Source organism: Dreissena polymorpha, chromosome 2 (genome assembly GCF_020536995.1).
Source record: "Dreissena polymorpha isolate Duluth1 chromosome 2, UMN_Dpol_1.0, whole genome shotgun sequence".
NCBI lineage: Eukaryota > Metazoa > Mollusca > Bivalvia > Myida > Dreissenidae > Dreissena > Dreissena polymorpha.
Window position 1 is genome coordinate 118725981 of NC_068356.1, and position 24570 is coordinate 118750550.

General features: G+C 34.4%; 2 protein-coding genes across 2 annotated transcripts in view; both read left to right on the forward strand.

Annotated features, from left to right (window-relative positions):
- The window catches only part of LOC127868716 (40S ribosomal protein S14), a 138690-nt gene that overhangs the window by 31214 nt on the left and 82906 nt on the right, over nucleotides 1–24570 (forward strand). The window lies entirely within an intron of this gene.
- LOC127868701 (cytosolic Fe-S cluster assembly factor NUBP2 homolog) lies at nucleotides 5261–24265 on the forward strand. The gene is made up of 8 exons (XM_052410697.1): nucleotides 5261–5349; nucleotides 15702–15814; nucleotides 16061–16149; nucleotides 16553–16662; nucleotides 17058–17212; nucleotides 18160–18270; nucleotides 19676–19745; nucleotides 20654–24265. The coding sequence occupies exons 1-8, from the start codon at nucleotides 5334–5336 to the stop codon at nucleotides 20791–20793; spliced, it is 804 nt and encodes a 267-aa protein (XP_052266657.1). The 5' UTR covers nucleotides 5261–5333; the 3' UTR covers nucleotides 20794–24265.

The following is a 24570-nucleotide window of genomic DNA, read 5'->3' on the forward strand; positions in this document are numbered from 1 at the left end:
TAATGATGTATTATGCTCTTTTCTATAAAATAAATTATTAAAGCCTCACACTAAACTAAACTGCTTTGTAAAACTTGAAGTCGCTTTAAGCTGGCTAAGCCGCGTTGAAATCACCTTTTTGTTGTTTTTACTTTAGTTAAAACAATATTTAAGTTAACAATTTATAATGATTTCCCTTGTTTATGATCCACAGAAAATAAATATATAATTGGAAATCATTTAAGTAATTAAATAGTTTTCTTTTCTTGTGTACAGTACCTAACAATGCCTTAATGTTCCTTCATTCTGAGATCCACGCAACATACTGTTATTTATTAATCATCGACAATTACGCTGAGATTAATAAGCACGTGTGGCAATTATTATGTTGCCCAAACTGCTTTATAATATTGTGCATCAAACGGTATAACACGTTTTATAGAACACACACCTGGTGTGGTTAAACTATTTATTGTGTTTGTTTTCTCATTACTCGTTCATTTGTTCAAGAAATAAAGATAAAATAAAAACCTTTTATTAAGTATGTATAGCACCTACAATTTTGAATAATGATCGAACAGTAATGATCATGCATTTGATATAAAGTCTGTTTAAACTCTTAAAAAGTGCGTCCATTCCATATGTACAACACGCTTTGTTTGTCGGACAAAATGGCGGCCAGATAAGCGTTGCTGAGGGGTGTGTGAAAAATCGATATCTGATTGGCTGATCGACAAAATGTGGGCGGAGTTGGCGACTGGTCAATTGACGCATCTACCCTGGAGACTAGCGGTAGAGTGCGCGGTCGTTATTATTCAGGGCCCCAACCGATCCCGCTTTGTATTCTGTTGCATTTCCTCGTCATTTTCTTTCATTGATCTTAAGACAATCTTGGCGGCGCCCGTCCCCTCTCCGAGAATGTGCAACTGGTCGTACAAAACGTGCCAGTCACCTCACTTCGTTTTGCCCGCCAACATAAGGGGGTACCAGGTGTGGTTGGTTAAAAGGTCTCGAACTAGAAGTGAGAGTTTAGTGTCAGGTGAGAACCAGTTGTGCCTGACATACCGTGGGAACTGCTGCCAATCAACAAAGTACTTACTCTACGCTGAACACCCCACACCACCACTGGTAAGATAAAAATATATTTAACATTAATTAAACAGCATTTTTTCCGACTTTGTTCATGTCGTCTGCATGTTCCAACGTTATATACAAAAAATGTACATGTATATTGCCTGCTTTGCTCGTCTGCTGCTCAGTGAAACCCCACAGCTGGCGCTCTTAAAAAACACATTTACAATATGGCACCCCGCGTTGTACTGTAAGTCAATATCATATCTTTATCTATAATATTCTTTATCGAATTTTATTCAAACGTTTAATGTACTATTTCGACTGTGTATATGACCGGAATGTAAGATTAATATACATGTAGTAAAATAGCGTGTTGAGCAATTATTTTATAAGGACATTGTGTATTGCAGGAATAACATTTTGTGCTTATGTTACATATGAAATTTTCTAATTGAACATATTTTTTTAAATAATACATTTATAGTGTAATTTTGTTGTTTTGTACATAATGCCTCATGTTCATTGGTTGGGATTTTGTGTCTTTGATGAATGAGTCATTAAAACTTGTGAACTTCCTTCTAAAAACTATCGGATTTTAATTATTGTGGTGGAATCATTTGATATTTTAGGACAATAAATTATTAAAACAAGCAGGGTTTTGATGGTTGTTATGTCAACTGATACGGATTAATTGTGCTCGAATCACCAAACAAAAATAATTGAATAATTAAGCGTTTGAAAAAAAAAACGTTTGATATTTATTCTTTGATTTGTAAATTTATAATTGGTTTGGAGAAAATCTTTAATAGATGCAATTTTTAATTACAATTGACTTTGTTAAAACTGCTTAAACTGTATTGTTATATGGCTAGTTTCTTAAAGTAACATTACTACTCAAAATCAACGAAAATTTCGTACAATATTTCGTAAAATAAAGCTAAACAATTAAAAATCATTGTTTCTTATGGCCATTGTCGAAATTTCAACGCCAGATGTTGTCTGGTAAAATAAATGTTTGTGGATACAAAATGCTCGTTTTTATTATGGTTTTAACATGGTACCATGTTAGTGTTCGTGTGTCGTATCAATAGATATATTCGCAGGAAATTAACATGGAATTTATTGTGGTCACAAATAAATAAAAACGAGCATTTTGTATCTACAAAAATCTATGTAATCATACCACATCTAGCGTTGAAATTGTGGCTATTGCTATAAGGAACACTGATTGTTTAGGTGTTAACTTTATTTTATGAAATACTTTACGAAATTTCCGTTGATTTTGAGCGGTATAGAGACTTTAAATTGATATTATGGGCATCTAACAGTTTATGGGTGTCTATCGCAACCGTTGTTTATTTTTGGTGTTTTCACTTCATATACACTTATATTTGTTAATGCAGCCTCAACATACTAAAACAATATCCCGGAAAGAGAAAAATAATACATTTGCATATCAACCGTACTTTCGTTTGACAACTGATCATGCATGTACGATTAATTATGCTTTATTAGAAATGGAACTTAATGCGTAAATGTGAAGGAAATAACTTTGAGTGTATTTTGAATTTAGTTCTTGAATTATTACAATTGTTTGTATAAAAAGACTTTAAGAACTTGATTAGAAAGATTGGAGCTGATACGCTCCAATGAAGAACAATACAAACTGTGCCATAAACATATTTTTTATACCAAGAAATCTTCATCTAACTCCTCCATCTTTTTGACATGTACCGATCGCATATTGGGCTGTCCGGGTTCTCTCCGTTCAGACATTGAGATGGCAACCTGTCAGCAAACCAATGAACATGACCACCCACCTAACAAAGTTCAAGTTGAAGAAGTTAAAGTCAGGGAAAATATAAAGGGACAGGCAAAACAGAGCCATGATAAAACCGGCGTTGTCTATACATCCAGCCTTGTAGATGCTGAAGATCACTCCAATCCGCTGAGATCTGGAAAAGGACCATCTGAAACCAGCGAACGAAATAATTCCCGAAAGTGCCTGATAATTGCAGAGACATTGTCATAGAAGGACAATGGGAAAACAACCGCCAAGGTGATTCATTCCTTTTGTTTGACATAGGACAGGACAGTCAATTGATGTTTCACCACACACCAAATGCTTTAAAACTAGCTGATTTAAACCAATGGCTGATGGATAAAAATTTCGTTATGGCACTAGCACACTTCCAACAGTTATTTGTGATCCAAGTTCCTGCAGGCACTGTTACTGTACCTACTGTGTTTGCCTTGCTTCCAGACACACAGCAAACAACATATGAAGGATTATTCTAAGCCATCGTGAACACATGTACAGCTGTGGGCTACCAACCGGCCCTCGTCAGTGTTCTGGTGGACTTTGAAATAAGTCTTCGTCGATCCCTTCGATTAGTTTTTGGTGAACATCTTGGGATACACGGATGTTAGACCACTTGTCTCAAGCTACATGGCGTAAGATTCAGGAGTTAGGTATGGTTGATTGATGTCTACAAGACCAACGATGAGTTCAAGCACTTATGTGGAATGATGGATGGTTTCGCATTTCTACCGGTAGCAGATGTTCCGACAGGGCTTGATTACCTGAGAAATGTTCGCATGACAGAGGGAGAGGATATTCTGGTTTACTTTGACTCCACTTACGTGAATAGCAGATTCAGACATATGTTGAGAAATGGGAACAATATTCTGCGTCGCACTCCTCCAAGACTCCCGCCGTGTGATTGGAACGTGTTTGATGCAACTGTTAACAACACGCATAAAATAAACAACCAGCGTGAAGGGTGGAACAACGGGTTAACACATTTAGTAGCACACCACCATTCGCACATCTGGAAGTTAATAAAGCGCATCGAACGGGAAGAGCGTTTTGCTGCGACAGCGATTGCCCAAAATGAAATAGGCAATTCCCAGCCAAGAAAGAAGAAACGAGTGTATGGACAGCTCCAATAGAGATTGAGGAGTTTGAGTGTGGAGTACCAAGCTGGTCATCGGGAGCTTTGTAAATTTATTCGTACAATGGGCCATAGTATGGGATTGGGACAGTAAATTGTTTGCAGAACATAACTGATTTCAATCGTAAACTGGCAGAAAATGATTAATATTAAGAAATTTTATTGATTCTAAATTTAAAGGATTATAATTTCAATATTATATAATAATATTTAATTATAATATTTAATATAATATAAAATATAATTATAATATATAATATAATTGCAACTAATGCAAGCTAGAAAATAAATGTGACTGCATTGTTTACAACCAGTGTCATGCGAAAATTGATCTTATTTCATTGTGTTTCCCTCTTTACTTTATGTTTTCTGTCGAATTTTAGAAAAATGGCCAGTAATAAATGTATCGCTTTAGATTCGTATGCTTTTTTAAGAAATGAAAGATGCAAATGTTTCTTATTTATATTTTATCTGTGCCTTAAATGTGACCCTTTATATGTGACCACGTTCTAAAAAAAAATAAGAAATGAAAGATGCAAATGTGTCTTATTTAGATTTCATCTGTGTCATATTTATATGTGACTATATATATGCTATACAGTCAGTGTCATTTGAAAATGGATCTGATTTCATTGTGTTGCCCTCTTTGAACTTACGTTTTTGTGTCATGTTTAGAATAATGTGTCCGTAATAAATGTATTAATTCAGATTCATTAATATGCTTTTTTTAAAGAAACTAAAGATGTACATATGTGGCTCATTTATATTTATCTGTGTCGCATTGAGACATAATAAAACGATCTGTTTTTTCTTCTGATACAGCACTCCTTCTAAATAGAAGATTTTGTGCCGTTGCCTAGGACCAGTATTTGGTGTATTAATGGTGATCTCAAGAACGCTTCCACTTAGTGAATCAATACTAAGCTCTCCGAATAGCTAAGCGAACATCATATGCAATATGTCGCAGCCACCAAACTATCTTTAAATATGAATTCTAGAGGCTAAAAATGCACACACTCATTAAATATAAGATCTAAAAGCTTGACAGATGTAAAACACTTGATCAATCAAAATTTTATTGTTTTATTTTTTTTAATTAATTAATGAATTTAATTAATTATATTTTAATGTATTTTTTTAAACAATTATAATGTTTTGTACACAATAATTTTCAAATTTTTATTACAATACATGGTTATCAAATCAGCCTTTGTCCGTAAAATTATGTATCATATTAGATTTTTTACCTAGCGTACTGATGATGATATACGTTTTCACGATGAACCCGGGTGTTTTGTGCTTCGCCACCGCATAATAAATTTCGAAATGGCGGCGCCCATGGGTAAAATTCTTTACTTTATAATGTAGTGTTTTTATTTCACTTCAAATCACGACACAATCATTCGATCGTCATCGTTTTATAAATAAACATATTAATATGTTTGAGTAAACTATTTAGATAGACGATGTAAACACGTATTAAATTGAAAATGATTATGCGCAATATATTTTCGTGACATAACTGTCAGCATCATGGTCACATAGTCTCATTTATAAGACGCGCAAAGAATTTAGAGATACTTTTTATATGGGCTAAATTCTTTGGAACGTCTCATCGTTGAAGGACCTTTTATGTGGTGGAAACCAGAAAGTTTAAATTTTCATCAATTTGTGTAAAATTGCAAAATAACATTACCAACTCATTCAGTTTTAATTCAGAAGTCCATTTTTACATCAAATATCGTCGATTCGAAGTTAGAAAGGCATAAATTCTTCAGTTAAACTTCTGCTTAAATCGCAAAACAATCACTGACCTGTAGCCATGTCATGAAACTGATTTAAATATGAACCAATCAGAAGAAGGCATTACGGTGTAACGTGTACGCGTAATTTTATTTAACATGAGCTTTTAACACCGACGTTTACCTAACTAGATCTAGTATGCTAATCTTTGTCGATTTAATAAGCGTATGTTCAAAACAGATATGGTGCAGTTTCTATTCACTGTTCTAAGTTTCAGCAAGTGTTTATGCATGTCTTTTTCGTACCTCTGTCTGTGTTGTTTTATGTACTTACATTCTACGTTAAATAGGGCGGTATTAGCGATGGGCACAAGGGAGGCAACTGCGTACGGCTCATTTATTACTGAACAATTCCTGCGCGAAATCTCGTTCATAAAAATAGTGCCGATAGGGGGTCGGAATTACGTCGTTTTAAAGGTGGTTTTCGATTGGATATGGTTAAAATAACCACTAATCATATAAGTTAATACATTTATGTTCGCGGGCAAAGCACTTTCGTTTCCACACAGTTGCGTTGAAGATTAAAAGAAAGCCTAAGAAAATTTCCGAGATCGAGAAAAATAGGTAAGATACATTGCCCAGTAGAAAAATTGCTTTTATTTTGAAGGTTAATCATTCTCCTTTCCATTCATGCCACTAATTGCTTTGCAAAATGCCGTAATTCTGCTGGTTGTTGCTAATGTATGGACCCACTATTGACCCATTTCATGAATGGCAAGATGGCCGCCGTTGTTGAAAATTCATACGACGTAAATATCAATTGTTCTTTTTTTGCTCTGTAAAGTTGCCAAAAAATGTGTTGTACGTGCTAAACATCATTGAAGGATATATTTATGTTGACATTATATCGTAATGGTAGATTTCATTCGTATATCTGTAAATAGACGTTTCGATAATACAAAATACAGACTTGCACTATTCGGACAGCAAGTATTTCGGATATTGCATTAATGATACAAGATACAAGAATCTTTATTTAACGTCGGATGTGAACAACAATTCGATACAGTCACTGTATTTTAGTTATATTATGTAGATATATTATTTCTTTGATTTCAATTATTCTTTTTGCAGACATATGTTTGATACTAATAAGTCAGAGTCTCAGGATTGGGAAGAGTTTGACTCAGAGTCTAACAGTGAGCGTTCGGAGTCTGACAGTGAACGGTCGGAGTCTAACAGTGAGCGTTCGGAGTCTCACAGTGAGCGTGTATCACCGCAGCCAGGTCAATTTACACAGGACCGGGCTGCAAAAGCTGAAAAGTTGAAGCTTCCGCATCAGGTACTAGATAAAAAATAATATGCAATTTTAACCAATAAATATTATTCTTAGTATATAAATGACATTTCAGCAGAATGACATTTTGAAACAAAAACCCCATGTAATTTTATTTTATGGCAATGTATCGGTCATTTTGAAATACATTTATTATCAACATTAATTAATCATCATTATTGTAATTCACTAATGTTTATGCATTTGAAATATATACTGTTATACTTTTAAGAAGTCAGATATCACAAAATGTAGTTTAAAAAGACAGATATCACATAATTGAGTTTAAGAAGACTGATATCACAAGATAAGGAAGAGCAGTCTTTTTTTTTAATTCTAAAGCTGTAGCCTAATCTAGTCTACAATCCCTCGGAAATTTTCATAAAAAGGCTACATCCTCTCAATTTTTTTCATTATATTCATGCACTTAACCCAAAAAAAGAAACTTACACCTGGAAATTACATTCCCCTATGACTAACAATGCGTGAGTTGTATCCCCAAATTTTGGGTTTCACACACTTTTTCCTATATAATATGAAGGCTAAGGCCCCTTCCCCCAACAGCCTTAAAAAAGCCTTGAATGGTAAAAACAATGAACCTTTAAGCTATTTTCCGTTTAAGAAAGTCCCTTCTTAAAGAAAATCCAGTTGAAGCAGAAAGTGTTGTCTCTGATAAGCCTGTGTCGACTAATATGGGATGACACTTTAGGCTCATGCATTAAGCCCCGTTTTCCCAGAGTGCAGCTCAAATGTTCATTTACATGTTACAGAGTACCGCAAGAAACTGCCGTTTGTGAATGCGCCCCGATAGAGGAGATTGAGGCAAAGAAGCTGAAGGCAGCGGGGGGGAAAAGAGAAGAAATCAGGAAGAAATCGCCATAGGCGATAACTGAATATAAGATTTTTTAAACCATTGGATAGGTTTGTTAGTCACCTATCTTAGGAAAAATACTTACAGATACATTGAAGTTCAAATAACTAGTGTTAGGTCTTATTTAAATAAGAAGAATTTTGGTTTTTGAACCTATTTAATGAAGCAAATGATTTTACTTTTGTTAAACATGTGTGGCAGTGAACTATTGTCTGCATGTTAACCTTATTTAAGTATTGGCTGTTGTTCTTGGGGTGTATTTATAATTTGAGAACTTATTTTACCTAATGGACAATTTATTTTAATTGAGTGAACAACATATAAAACTTGTCAAAACTATTGAAAGTCCCCATAAGAATTTAATTGTTTTGTAGTGACCACTATGTCTGCTCGTGACACTGTCGGTCTGACATGTGAGAGTGAAGTTGAAGTAAAATGATTCATCAATCATCACTTATGAAAAAATTCAATCTTTGGGATTAGTTTTTGCCTATATGCTACCTTTGACTGACAAAAAAAACAACATCAACAATGTTTGTTTTTTTTTAATTTGAACAACTCGTCATCGTGATTGGGAGGCATGTGTCATTTTAATTCATCATTATGTAATGTCGGGTAATTGGACATTTCACAAGTATTTGTATATTGTGTATGCACAACAAATATAAATTGTGTCAACAAATTATGTGTTAGTTCACCATTAGTTATCATTGAAAATAAAACCTTAAAAAAGCTGCAGAGTTGTTGTTGATAGCAGTAAAGACAAAGGCTATTCACGCACATAAATATATACTTGTATGCCCCCTTATTTTGCCATAAACTTTGCAGTAAAAAGTGCAAAACCAATAAAAAATACGTGTTATTAATATGTTTTAATGTGTTTTATATCTAAAAAGGCATTCACATAGATAAAAATAACTTATAAATGGCCAAAATAGCTGGTTAAATGCAAATGTCAGTTGTTTGCTGGCAATGAACCAGATTTTTGGCAGAAAAAACAGCAGAAAAATTCACCTATTTTTTTACGTGTTTTAAAAAAATCATAAAAAATCTATTTTTCATCCTAATAAAAAAAGAAAGACATCATTATGTTTGTTTTAAGTAGTATAACATCAATGCCAAATATCATTCAAATATTCCCATTTTAAAAAAATCATTGCCTCTTGCTAGCGGTATACTGTACGATCTGTATCAATATTGTTTATGTACAGTATAAAAATAAAAGATGTAATTTATTTCAGAACTTTTTAATTGTCAATTTAGAAATAAAACAATGCTAAATTAATCCAGAAAAGTATAACATCGGTTTACTATGTAACGCGCTGCACCACAACAGACGAACGCAAACTGTATTTTACGCCTTTATTTTTCCACTTTAAACCAGATGCTTTACATGGAGGTCGTGTTATCGATTTATATCTACACAGCGAGCGAATCGAGAGATATTGAAAAATTGAATAGTGGTTGGATTTAAATTGCTCAGGCGTGCAAAATTCAAAGTGTCATTACATAATTTTTACGGAACATTATCGAAAAATGAATTATCTACACAGGTATGTAAATATTATTGCAATCCGTTGATATTAAGTGTCTTATATCGGGGCTTGAATGTTGCGCACAAAATCCATGCGCAACAATATAGACAAAGAACGAAAAATTCCCACCATTAATTTGGTCTTTCCCCCTTTGTACGCTCCAAATATTACCCATATAAAAAGTAGCTTAATATTTAAGAGCGTCAAAAATTTGGACTACATGGTCACAATATACTAAATAGTTTCCCAATATAATTCAATGTAAAAACAACAACTTTGAGCGAAAATAAATTCAACATTTTGAACATAGAGACCCCCATAACCATACCTTTTCTTAAAGGCCATTCTAAGCGGAATCGATTTATGCAATAAAAAAGATATCCTCGAAGGCCCGAATTCCATGGGGGTCCGAATTCCGGTGACATTTGTTTTTGTCTCGTATCGGGAGAGTTAAGATGACGTCACGCACGCGCAGTTCGGTAAATATTGACAGATGCTAGCGCAACTGTCACCTACGAAAAGACGCTCGAAATGAGACCAAAACAGGTAACACTCGTGTATAAATGTTTCTCACACCTTAATTTGTATGTTTTCTACTATTCCTAATTCATGGCCCCCTTTAAAGCCCTTTATTTGGTCCCAAACTCGCTTTTAAACATGTGACAGTCAGTTTGCATTGTCGGCTGGAGTTCACTCGTAGAAGTAGACCGGAAGTTTAAGTTTTTTCAATTAGGCCAACCTATTTTTTCTATAAGGTTGCTGGTCATATCCCTTAGACTACTTTTTCATATTTTTTCAATTATATGCAATTAATTGCTGAATGGTCCCTATCACTTTCTCTGCTTTTACAATTTCTAATTCAGGCAAAGCCAAAACATTTGAAGAGGAGGGTCCAGAAAAACAGTTAAAAGAGTTATTTTAAAAGAATATTTATAAGTTGGAGCTCTAAGGAGGGGTGACACTTTACTCTGTTTGTGTTGTGATAAGGAAGAAAAAAACGAATGAAAATACAAATGCATAAACTAATTGTAAATAAGTTTATATATTTTTACTGTTATAAAAAAAAAAAAGAATATTTCCAAGTTAAAAAAAAAATATACAGAAATACTAACAAATAGCAGTTGCTTGGCCTAAATACACCATTAGGTTTGAGTAATTTCCCTTTGAATGACGTCACCGGAATTAGGTCCTCTCTAAAAAAAGGCAGACGGCTTCGACCAGGGCTACTTTACGAAGCCGAATCTTATTTATTTAAGCACATATTTGCCAAATTCGGTTTGGTAAATGTAAATAGAGGATTTTTCCATCAAGGTATGTACACAATTTTGTGTTGTATTTGTTTACTTTCACATCTTTTTAAAAATCGATTCTTACCCCCAAGGAATTTGGTCCTTCAAGGATATGTCATGTTCAAACCAAAAAAGAACTTGACGCTAATCAAAATCAACTGTTTTTGCAACTTTTTTTCAGCCGTTTCCTAGTGGAATGTAACCTTTTTCAGTGCAAGGCTTTACTAATGTCTCCAAGTTTATCATATTTCAGGGATTCGATCATGAACACCTATTTATGCCTTACCATTATCTCCGAAAGATAAAACCCGAACAATAGTTTCAGATGTAAAACATGCCTTCGAGTCAACTATGATATTTTTTTAGAGAGTACAGCCTACATGAAACGAGTATTTAGTATATTGTAACCTATAAGACAACGTTTACTGTTAACATCGCGAAAAATAAGCACTTCTCTATACATATAAACCTATTTTCTATGTGCATGCCAAATTTCAGACTGATCTTTCATGTAGAAATGCTTGAAAATGCATTTTATTATAAAGCCTGATAAGCCATATGGGTTTTCGCGGTCGGAGCTTTGATTTATAACGGGCGTTCAGGAGTAAAAACGATTACCCTAAATAATAACAATCGGTCAAAATACTGGAATATTGTTACAAGCTATGTAGAAAAAGAAGTAAACAACTATTAAAACGTGTTCATGAGTTCTTTCAGCACAAATTGTTGCGATTTGAGATGCTCAAGTTGAGTTTTTGTACGGTTTTCCTCTTATTTTCCTCTGAAAACACATATTTTCTTAAAAACTCACAATGCTCCTTAAATTCATGAAACAAACGCGTTTATGCCGTGAAATTTGCCAAAACACGTAATACCCCACTCCAAAAATGATGATTTTCTGTAAATACAGCTCCTTTGTGACTAGGCCAGGTTTGCGTTTAGGTCACAATATACTAAATAGTTTCCCTATATAATTCAATGTAAAAGCGACATCTTTGAGCGAAAATAAATTCAACATTTTGCACATAGAGACCCCCATAACCATACCTTTTCTTAAAGGCCATTCTAAGCGGAATCGATTTATGAAATAAAAAAGATATGTCATGTTCAAACCAAAAAAGAACTTGACACTTATCAAAATCGACTGTTTTTGCACTTTTTTTTCGGCTGTTTCTTAATGGAATGTAACCTTTTTCAGTGCAAGGCTTTACTTAAGTCTCCAAGTTTATCATATTTCAGGGATTCGGTCGTGAACACCTATTTATGCCTTACCATTATCTCCGAAAGATAAAACCCGAACAATAGTTTAAGATGTAAAACATGCCTTCGAGTAAACTATATTTTTTTTTTTGGAGTACAGCCCTACATGAAACGAGTATTTAGTATATTGTAACCTGATTGTTTAAGAATGAGTGAACTGATTGAGTAACAAGTTGTTAAAATGAACTTAAAAATGTAAGTGTAAAAGAATCGACATGCTGAATAAAACTATATTCTATATTTTCATAATCAATTCTGAGGATTTTTGCTTGTTATTATATTTTCGGACTGCACTATTATCCGCGTATCGAGTGGAATTCACTTTAAATCCATGTCAAAATTGTTTATTTGCAGCGTGTTTTACCACATTCGTTACGCGCTTGGTTATCGTATAATGACTTCACACCAGAAAGGGATAGTTTTTCATTTTAATAGGAAATAGGCCAACAAAACTTAAAAAATTGATTCACTGAAGATATTTTTAACCAGGTTTTCCGAAGGAAAAAACTGGTTATTAGATTGGCGAATGCGGGCGGGCTGGCTGGCTGGCTGGCTGGCGGGCTGGCTGGCGGGCTGGCGGAACAAGCTTGTCCGGGCCATAACTATGTCGTTCATTGTCAGATTTTAAAATCATTTGGCACATTTGTTCACCATCATTGGATGGTGTGTCGCGCGAAATAATTACGTCTATATCTCCAAGGTCAAGGTCACACTTTGAGTTCAAAGGTCAAAAATGGCCATAAATGAGCTTGTCCGAGCCATAACTATGTCGTTCATTGTCAGATTTTAAAATCATTTGGCACATTTGTTCACCATCATTGGACGGTGTGTTGCGCGAAATAATTACGTCGATATCTCCAAGGTCAAGGTCACACTTTGAGTTCAAAGGTAAAAAATAGCCATAAATGAGCTTGTCTGGGCTATAACTATGTCATTCATTATGATATTTTAAAATCATTTGGCACATTTGTTCACCATCATGGGACGGTGTGTTGCACAAAAGAATCACGTCAATATCTCCAATGTCAAGGTCGCCACGACTAAAAATAGATTTATTTTAAAACAAACTTACAAAGGGTGTTAATTTTGTTTGTTCATTTAAAAAGTTCAGTTTGAGTTGTCTCCCTTTATCAGATTTTTTTTCACAATGAAAACCTGGTTTTGTGACAATTTTGTCCCTTGTATATTTACTTAAACAGTTATTCAACTTTTTAGCTCAACTGATTGCTCAGGTGAGCTTTTGTGACCGGTCTTTGTCCGTCTTTCGTCCGTCCGTCGTCCACATTTGGTTTGTAAACACTCTAGAGGCCACATTTCATGTCCAATCTTCATAAAACTTGGTCAGAAGATTTGTCCTAATGATATCTCAATCAAGTTCCAAACTGGGTCATGCTGGGTCAAAAACTAGGTCTCTAGGTCAAAAAAAAGAAAAACCTTGTAAACACTGAAGAAGTCACATTTCATGCCCAATCTTCATGTAACTTTGTCAAAATGTTTGCCTTAATGATATGTTGATCTGGTTCAAAAGTGGTTCCGGTCCGTTGAAAAACATGGCCGCCAGTGGGCGGGGCAGTTTTCCTTATTTGGCTATAGAGAAACCTTGTAAACACTCTGGAAGTCACAATTTTTGCCCAATCATCATGAAAGTTGGTCAAAACATTGGTTTTATTGATATCTCGGCCGAGTTTGAAAATGGTCCAGATTGGTGAAAAAACATGGCCGACGGTGGGCGGGGTATTTTTCTCTATATGTATATTGTGAAAACATGTGAACACTCTAGAAGTCACATTTTTGGCCCAATTTTCATGAAATTTGGTCAGAACATTTGTTCTTTGATATGAGAGTTGAGTTCGAAAATTGTTCCGGTCAGTTGAATAACATGGCTGCCGGGGGGGGGGGGGCAGTTTTCCTTATTTGGCTATAGAGATACATTGTGAACACTTAAGAAGTCACAATTTTTGCCCAATCATGGTAACATAATAATATATATGAATATATTTAATGAAGAGGAACAATAAAATTCATGAAATATGGATACATTTGGATTATTTTAGTTAAAGTAAGATTTTGAAACGCATTTAATCTGGGGGTTTTGTCATTTTGGTTGTGTTTGTATTTTGTTTGAAGCGTAATAATGTATGATAAGCAAAACACTCACAGCTTATCATATGCGTGTGATGTCATCACTAGAGCCTCATTCTTAATGTAAACAAAATGATCAATACCAGGAGACAAAAACAACAATACGAGGGAACTGTAGGGTAAATAACGTTTTTAAAATGACCCGTTGATTAAATAAGCATAAACCCTTTACTGCCTTTTCAATGCACATGATAATTATGGCCTTTACTTTTATCAGTGCAGTTGAGGATTACCGGACCTAGATACATACAAAATACTAATTTGTTTGTATGATCTAAGTCTCATGTTCAAAGGTCAAGTTCACACTAACTGGTCCAAATTCAAATTTTACATATAACACAATTTCTGCACTGTAAGTTATTTCTCATCAGCCAATTTAAAAACATGACAAATGTTGACCATAAGGTGATGTGTCATGCATTATACCTTTATCCCTTGCTGAACACTTAAGTTTGGTACCATACTAGTCTTCTTAAATGCTTTGAGCTTTTATGAGTACATACATACAGCTTGAAATTTGTTGTAAAGGAAAAAAACTTCTTTTTTTTAATTGTCTCACAAAAGCCTATTAAATCAAGTTCAGTCAATATAATACATTGTAACAAACACAATACCTGTTACCATTGACATCAAATTGCATGTCAAACATGATAATAATCCATTATCAAATTTGGGCCTCCAAGTTAAGAATTGACGATAGTAGCAAAAAAGTTTTTAAAAATGCTGCTCTACTTTTGTATCACCTGAGTGTCTGATGTTCTGGTGTTAATTTATAACTTAGTTGCCTTTATTCGAACTACCATCTTATGACCCTTGTCAATGCACATGTTTGTATAAATGTTTAAAGCATGCAAGAAGAACTAAATTGTACGTTAAGAACAGTACTAGAATGTATATTATGATTGAACAATAAAACTGAATTATAGTTCGCAAATGCAGAATTAAGGTTGTTTAAATGTACAAGTGGCCTGTAAATGTTTCTTCTCTTAGTACAGTCTGGGTATCAAGGTCACTTTAAAATCTAAAAGGTCAGGTAATACAGTTGTATTGCAGCTTGTCTTGACAGTCAGATAAATTACAGGAAATAACAATATGATGGCATTGTGGAGTCAAAATGAAGCCCGTGTTTTGTGTGAAATATCCCTAGTTTGAAGCTCTTTGTCACTCGTTTTGGTCACATCTTAAATATGACCAACATAGAGGTTATGCAGACTCTAATTTAATCATTTGTCAGACAATATGAAGATAACCTATAAATGTTCACCATGATCAAGTTTAATCAATATTTTTATGGGATAAATGATGGATTGTAATGAGCTAGCTCAGATGGACAGGATTTCATGTGGAAACACTGCGCATACAACATGTGCATGTATTAATATGGACTTGCTTAGAAAAAGCCCATATCCTGAATTTATGTTAGAATAGCGATGGCGATTTCATCATGATTATAAATGTTGAGCTATAGATGTTCGTTGTTGTGTAACATTCTACCCAATGGTTATTCTTCTGGTTTCAGATCACCTGTCTACGGTGAAGCATGTCATTTTGGTGTTATCTGGGAAAGGTGGAGTAGGAAAAAGTACAGTTGCTGCCCAGTTAGCTCTTGGTCTCAAGCAGGCTGGCAAAAAAGTAATGATATACAATGTAGCAGCAACAAGCAGTATTTTTTATGTCAGCAACATGTAAACTTTAGGGCTGCTTTGCTTCTTTGAAAAATGCTTCTACAAATTATGGTTTTATCAAACTTTTATGTTATGTTTTTTGCAACATGTTTTACTAAATTTAATCAATTTACAGTGGAAAGTAAAAAAAACAAACTGTTAATGTCTCTTAATTCTGAATGTCTGAAAAAGCTTTCCAATGCTTTTTTTACAGGTGGGTTTGTTAGACATTGACCTGTGTGGTCCCAGTGTTCCAAAGATGTTTGGTCTGGATGGGCAGGATGTCCACCAGTGTCCAGAGGGGTAATTTTACACAGAATGAGCTTTTCAATCATGTTCCTAGTTAAAACTAAATTAATATTTTTGTGAGTCTTGTGAAAATATGAAGTCCTTATAATAAGATACATCCTTTGATTTTTGTCTGTATGCTTACAGTGAACCGTCATTTACATTGGCTGCTCGACCAATCAAGCCCCAAATGTTATACTTATTACCTAAAACAAAAAATGTTCAAAGCCCTTCGATACAAATCTGAAAATCTGAGCAAATCTTGGTCACAATTCACCTGTGCATGGCTAAAATTAAAAGCTTGTTTTGATTGTCCTCACTGTCACGTACAGTGAAGTAAACTGTAAGTGTTGTGTACAGTACGACCAGTATATGGTTGCCCTAGACTAGCCTGTCCCTGTTTATATGTACCCTGCAGGTGGCTGCCAGTGTATGTTGACAAGGAGCAGAGACTGGGTGTGATGTCTATAGGCTTCCTCATTGAGAGCAGGGATGATGCAGTAGTCTGGAGGGGTCCAAAGAAGAATGGTAGCTTACATACGAGCCACACTCTGGGAAAATGGGGCTTAAGACATAAGTGTTAAGAGTTGTTCTAAAATTAGAATGTATAGACTTGATTTTTGTTTTGAAGAGACTTGCTTTTAAGGGCTAATCTAGGATGACACTATGCACATGCATTACGCCCCATTTTCCCGGAGTGCAGCTCAAGTATTTTGTGCACTTTAGTCTAACTAGAACTTTTGATGCACGTGACCAATTGCTGTTTGATGTATAACCATGACTTTTCTGGTCAATATCCAACAAACGTTATATGCAGTAAAAGGATTGTTCCTTACGAGACAACTCGGTCAAATAATAAAGTCCATGCTTTCTGAGTCGATAAACAAGTCGTCAATCAAAGCCTGTCTATTGATTAATTACAGCTATGATCAAGCAGTTCTTAAGTGATGTGGTATGGAAAGACGTGGACTATCTGATAATAGACACACCCCCAGGTACCTCTGATGAACACATAACAGTGGTTGAGGGACTCAAGGCATACTGTCCAGATGGCGCTATACTTGTGACAACACCACAGGTATGGCTTTTGAGAGAAACTGTGAGTTTATAGTGAAATGTATGTTGTTAATCAATCTATTGATTCTAATGCTGACTGATTCTTTTGATTAAACAATCGACTTTTTCTAATGATGGCTGATTCTCAGGATAAAACAATCTATTAATTTTGATGCTGACTGATTTTCAGGATAAAACTTTGACTGATTTTAATTATTGTTGATTAACAGGATAAAACAATCTATTGAGTCTAATGATGGCTGATTCTCAGGATAAAACAACCTATTGATTCTAATGTTGGCTGATTTTCTGGATAAAACAATCTTTTGATTCTAATTATGGTTGATGTTTATGATAAAACTATTGATTCTAATGATGAATGATTGTGCAGGATAAAACAATCTATTGATTATAATGATGGTTGATTCTCAGGATAAAACAATCTATTGATTCTAATGAAGACTGATTTTCAGGATAAAACAATCTTTTGATTCTTATGATGGCTGAATCTCGGGATGTCTGTGTGATGTTTTAAGCCAACAAGTATAAAATATTGTACAGTAATTAAAAAATAGTAATAGTGTACTTTTTGTGTTCAAAGTGTGTTGAAGTGCTATAAGAGAGTTATTGAAGACAAAAATAATTAATTATTAATGAGAGGTAAGTATGTCCAGTGTCTAGAATAGTCAGTTGTATTGTTTACACATGCATAATCCTTGGGTTCAAATTCAAAATCGAATGTTGTCATGGATATCAACTGAAAATATATGAAAGTACATGTATTTGGATTTTTCAATTTTGTGTTATGTGCAAAAGTGTTTGGTTATTGAATTATAAAAAAAGATCCACAGCTTCAAGTTCAGAAAATTAGTTTGTGATGTTGTTGTTCAGTTATTATCTGGCTGGGTATGCATACTTTCCAACTTATTATACGTAATCTCATGTTGACAATTGTAAATTATTTTTCAGGGAGTTTCAATAGGAGACGTGAGAAGAGAGCTAACATTTTGCCGTAAAACTGGGGTTCCCATACTTGGAATTGTTGAAAACATGAGTGGATTTGCCTGCCCTTGTTGTGGGGTTTGTATTCATGTATTATTAGCCTAAGTTGGCAAGTGTACATTTTTATGCCCCCGGATCGAATGATAGGGGGTATATTGTTTTTGGCCTGTCTGTATGTCATTGTGTGTGTCTGTCCTAAAACTTTAACCTTGCTCATAACTTTGACATATTGAAGATAGAAACTTGATATTTGACATTCATGTGTATCTCATGGAGCTGAACATTTTGACTTGTGAAAGGTCAAGGTCATCCTTCAAGGTCAAAGGTCAAATATATGGCTTCAAAGCACAGTAGGGGGCATTTTGTTAACCAGGTTTTCCGAAGGAAAAAACTGGTTATTAGATTGGCGAATGTCGGCGGGTGGGCTGGCGGGCGGAACAGGCTTGTCCGGGCCATAACTTTGTTGTTCATTGTGAGATTTTAAAATCATTTGGCACATTTGTTCACCATCATTAGACGGTGTGTCACGCGAAAGAATTATGTCGATATCTCCAAGGTCAAGGTCACAATTTGAGTTCAAAGGTCAAAAAATGTCTATAAATGAGCTTGTCCGGGCCATAACTTTGTCGTTCATTGTCAGATTTTAAAATCATTTGGCACATTTGTTCACCATTATTAGACGGTGTGTCGCGCGAAAGAATTACGTCGATATCTCCAAGGTCAAGGTCACACATTGAGTTCAAAGGTCAAAAATGGCCATAAATGAGCTTGTTTGGGCCATATCTATGTCATTCATTGTGAGATTTTAAAATCATTTGGCACATTTGTTCACCATCATGGGACGGTGTGTGGCACGAAAGAATTAAGTTAATCATTCCAAGGTCAAGGTCACCACGACTAAAAATATATTTATTTTGATACAAATGGGGTTAATTATAAACAATTATCAGATAAAGGGAGACAACTAAAACTGAACTGATTAAATCAGTTCAGTTTTAGTTGTCTCCCTTTATCTGACTTTTTTTCACATTGAAAACCTGGTTTTGTGACAATTTTGTCCCTTGTTTCACAAGCACAGCTCTTGTTTTATATAATATTATGTTAACATGAATGTTGTTTCATAGCAATAGTAATATATTCATGGCTAGCAGGTTAATTGATAGTCTGTCTAGATAATGAAAAAATACCTATGTCATATTTGTCCCAGGTTATATATCCACCATAACCGCATTTCTGTATAAACTATACTGCTTGCTGCATATAGCGATGTTATTCATTATTTTTTAAACATTTATGTTTTTGAGTTGCATGGACCGACAACTTTTAAAATATTTACCGGGTAGATGAACAATAATTTTATACAGCAATTTAAATGAATACTTTAATTGATTTAATGCTATACGTGTTTGTTAAATGTAACTGTTTCAATGATTTAATGATTTACCAGGTACTATTTCACAACACTGTTTGGATGATATTTCAGGAAGTTACCAACATTTTCTCCAAGGGAGGTGGGGAGGCACTGGCCAAGCAAGCCCATGTACCATTTCTAGGTAAGTATGAGGCAACGGCAACCTTTACAGTGGTTGAAAGGAATAATTCAAACTCTTTGCCAGCCTTTGATAGGATTTTAAAATTCCATTCATTTGATTATATAACCACCAATAATTTTTCATTTGCAATGGTTCCATTAAACTCATGGTATCTATGTTGATATGTGCATTTCACACCGATCTACATATGCTTTGCATTCTTAGAAAGGGCTCTTTTCCATCTGTTGTATGCACATAATCTATTGTCAAATTATGGAAGTATTGGCTATTTATAGGACAATAATTTACAATCTATTTGCTTAATACAGATCATACACTTATCGCTTAAGTGAGAATGCATGCCATTATAGACATTAAAAACATGCTCAAAAGAGTCATTAAGGATTATACATGTCCATCCGTCAGTTCATAGACACTTTGTGTGTATGCCTCTCCTGCTCTCAACACCTATCCCTGTTCAAAGGTCAATGTCACACTAGTAAGTAAATGGTCAAATATTGGCATGATACAATCTTCTTGTCCAACTTAGTCATTTGGTACCCATGTGTGACATATCTAGTTCTACCTATAGCACAAGGGTTTTTAAGATGTTAAATAATTGTGTACAAGAACCTGTTAACATTGTATTCTTGAAGTGATGAAAAAAAATTATTTAAATTTTTGTTAAAATATACTTTAAAACAATTAGTACCAGATGTGGGAAAACCAAGTAGTCCGCATAGGTTGATCGGGGACATTTTTTTCACCTAGAGCGTATTTATGTTTAAAAGAGACTTCCTGAAACAGGAAATACCATCAAAGCAGAAAGTGTTTAGCTGAGATAAGCCTGTATTAGTGCAGAGCGGGAAGACACTTTACACTTTTATTTAACCTGGTTTATCTATGTAACCCTTTTGTCTTCATTGCAGGCTGTATTCCGTTGGACCCGAACCTTGCTGCATCTCTGGAGGAAGGCAAGAACTTCCTTGAGCACTACAGTTCCTCCCCCACATTCACCGCCCTGAACCATGTCATCACGAGGCTCATGCAGGTCGACAGGGACTTCTGAACATCCCTGGTGAATGGGAAGCTAGGGGAATATAATATAGGGTCTTTCAATGTTGCCATATGAATACTTTGACTTATAACATCCCTGGTGAATGGGAAGCTAGGGGAATATAATATAGGGTCTTTCAATGTTGCCATATGGATACTTTGACTTATATTTTTACTGATTCTGATTCTTGCATTTATCATTTTATATCATTAATGTTTGATTTTTAGTTCCAATATCAATCTAGATGCAGGTCTGTAAAATGTGTTAAATTAAATTCTTAAAAAAGCCAAATTTTGCAAAGACTGGGATAAAGGTGCGCAGTGCGTTCTTTTCCCATATAAACGAAAAACTGCGCATCATTTCCCTAATGCGATGCGCACCATTACGCAATGCGATGCCCGTTGCATAAATCTTATATAAGATAAATTACTCTTACACATTTTATTTTTTTGCTCTTACTCGACTTATGAGATCGTTTATGAAAAAAATCGAGGTAGATTAATCCCTGCATCGTTGCGGTAATGTTTGTTAAAGTTGTTGTTGTCATGAAAACTCGTTGATTTACAACGCAAAACGTCTTATTTGAACTGACGCGAATTAATTAAATCATGTTTTTCAACTTCGCTTTTGCTTTATTTTGATAATTTAATCCAACGTCTAATGTAAGCAAGTGTTTTTTGTACTGGAATTGTAAACAAAGAGTCAGTTAAAGTCTTCCGAAAATTTGCACTGTGTGAGTTTACAGTTTGACGTCATCAAAGGAAAGCCGCTTCCTGTCTGAAGCAATAAAGCGACAAATTTCTCGCGCTGACAAAATTGCTTCCTTTGTCTAGCAATTAACATGCCGAACCAATCGTGTGTCAATGCATAGCTCTGCCTTCGAATCTTTTGCAGAGAACGGAGGTGGAGTTAGTTAAACGGTTAATTGAGCAAGTGTTTTACGCAAGTTGAGTTCCAATTTGCTGAAATTACTCGGCCCTAAGCATTGAAACGACGAATGCATTTATCCATGATTTTCCGAGATATACTGATTAGAAAACTTTCTGTACAGTTCCTATAAACTATGGCGGACGCCCGTGTTTACAAAATTGCTAAACACATATATTGTAAATAATGGCAGTGTTTTATTGGATTATTTATACTAATTATCATATTGCAAGGTAATACTATTTTTATCTACTATAATATCGGGTTTGTTTAATTTAATTAACATGTTAAACAATATAGTTGCATTACAGACTTTGAAATAAATTTGATGGGGTTGCAATTTTACTGACGCTGATTTTCTTGTCTGTAATTTTTACCCGAAATCAATCTTGAGAAGCGCCCATTCATTATTGCAAAGTGCCCATTCAACTTTGTAAGTGCCCATTGTTTTTTTCATCTATGGGGCAGTAATCCCATCAGAGAAAAAAATATCCCGATCTCTGATTTTGTATTTATAGGTTATTGTTTTCTTGTTTGAGAGACAAGCAAATATATTTTCCTGTTTATGTTTTGAAATTTTAGATGCAGATAACATCTATTGTAACAGAAACATAATAAATTGAATGTGCAATTATGGCAGTCTCTTGGAAAGGAATGGTGATCACAATTCTCATAGCATAAATATTTAATCAGGTGCATTAACCAATCATGATTTGAGATTTGAAGTATATTTTCCTATAAAATTAATTTTATTGGAAGTAGGTAATGAATTGTCATGGTCTTATAAGCATTTTAAGGCATAAGATATATACAAACAAGAGATGTGTTTGTCAGAAACACAATGCCCCCTACTGCGCTGCTTTGATTTTTTTTTTACCTTTGACCTTGAAGGATGACCTTGACCTTTCACCACTCAAAATGTGCAGCTCTACGAGATATACATGCATGCCAAATATCAATATTGCAAAAGTTATGGCCAATGTTAAAGTTTTCGGACGGAAGCACAGACTGACGGACAGTTCAACTGCTGTATGCCACTCTACAGGGGGCATACAAAAATGTGCTACTGCTACCTGTATATTTTGAAGGCATGTCTGAACATTAAGATTTGTGTTTCCAGATATTCCACATTTTATCTGAAAATACAAGTTCTGAGTTCTTTATAGAAACATCAGTTATTTAAATACATCGACTGCCTTACTATTTTTCCACATGCAACGTTTTCAAGGGTTGTATACTGGATTCATTATGGGTGTTTGTCTGTCCGTAGACACAAAGTTGTAGTACAAAGTATTCCAACACTTCAACAGACAACCTTTAAACATGTATGACTTGTACACTATGATATGAAGTTTTGCATGTGTAATTTTTATTATCCTACTTTAAAAATTGCTAAATAATACTTATGCCCTCCTCAACTTTCTATCATCTATCATTACAACTTGCTTTCTAGTATGACATGCTTTGTCAGGGGGTATTCATCACTTGTATGAAAAGCTCTTGTTTGCATTTGCCCTTTCAATAATCAATAGTAGTTCCATGATACAACATTTACAAAAAAATGTAGTTCTTAGTTTATGACGGTGATATTGTTTCCCATCACTGTTACATTTTGCCTAAATGTCTGCTATTTATTTGTGTATATATGTAAATAGTATTTTATTAAAAGCATATAATTATTTTATTACTAAATGAGTGCAAGTGAAATTTATATAAGTCCTATTGTTTCTAAAACAATTTGTGTGGTTGATTGTTTGTCAGTTTTGTATATTATGCAACCATGGCTATGTAGTATATTGTGCTTATGTGAATCTGAAGTGGGTTTTTTGAAGCTGTAAGCAAGGTATTGTATGTGTTGATTTATCAGGCCTGCTATCTTTTAGGTATCAATGCCCATTTGTATCATGTGTCCACTTCATAGCCAAAAGATGCTATAAGCCATGTTTGTAAATTGGCTGATAGGACCTGTCTGTCAAGGACCAATTTATAATTCATTTAACTGCTAGACTAAAAAGTTAACATTCCAGGTTCAGAAAAAAAAACTATTAGTGCTAATCTGTTGATGACTTGAACATTATGGGACTTTCATTGTAGTAACGCATTGATGTGCATAACAATAAATTATGTTATGTGTGTATGAATGAGGTAATTAAACATGTACAATGCCAATGGTGAAGCATTACTTGCCTGTTTTTTTACACATGTAATTTGCCATTGACACTGTCATAACATAGTTTCAGGAAATTTTTGCACAAACTGATTTGCCCATAACGTGTTTCTCAAATGCTGAACAGTGAACACTATCTACAATGAAGTTTGTCTGAAGCAATTCAACTCATTTTTGTTTGCATAAAGGGACATAATCTTTTGAAGATGTTCTCAGAGAAACAGTACATTTTGTTTTGCATTCATAATTTTGGTTTATATATTATAATAATAATTTCTAAGATTTTTTCATACAGAGATAGGTGTAATTAATTAGTGATTGTTTTAATTCATATTCAGAAAAAAATATGATTTGATTTTATCAAAATAGAAAAATAAAATGATAAACATATTTATTTTTTCTCGTATATATCTTGAACAAATTCTTCACTGTATAAAATATTTAAGCTGCATTGTGCCCAAATGTGTGTTATGCCATGTGCAGCCAGGGTAGCTTCAGACTATAAAGTCACACAAGGTTAAGTGGACAGGATAGCTCTTGACCAGACGGCGCGGATGCACAGGTTGGGCTTGCACTACTCTGGCTGCAAATATTATGGCATAAGACCAATTTTTGCATAATGCGGGTCATATGTATATCGCACAAAGTTATTTGGATTAATTACTATTTAAGTCTCAGTGTTATGTTGTATGCAT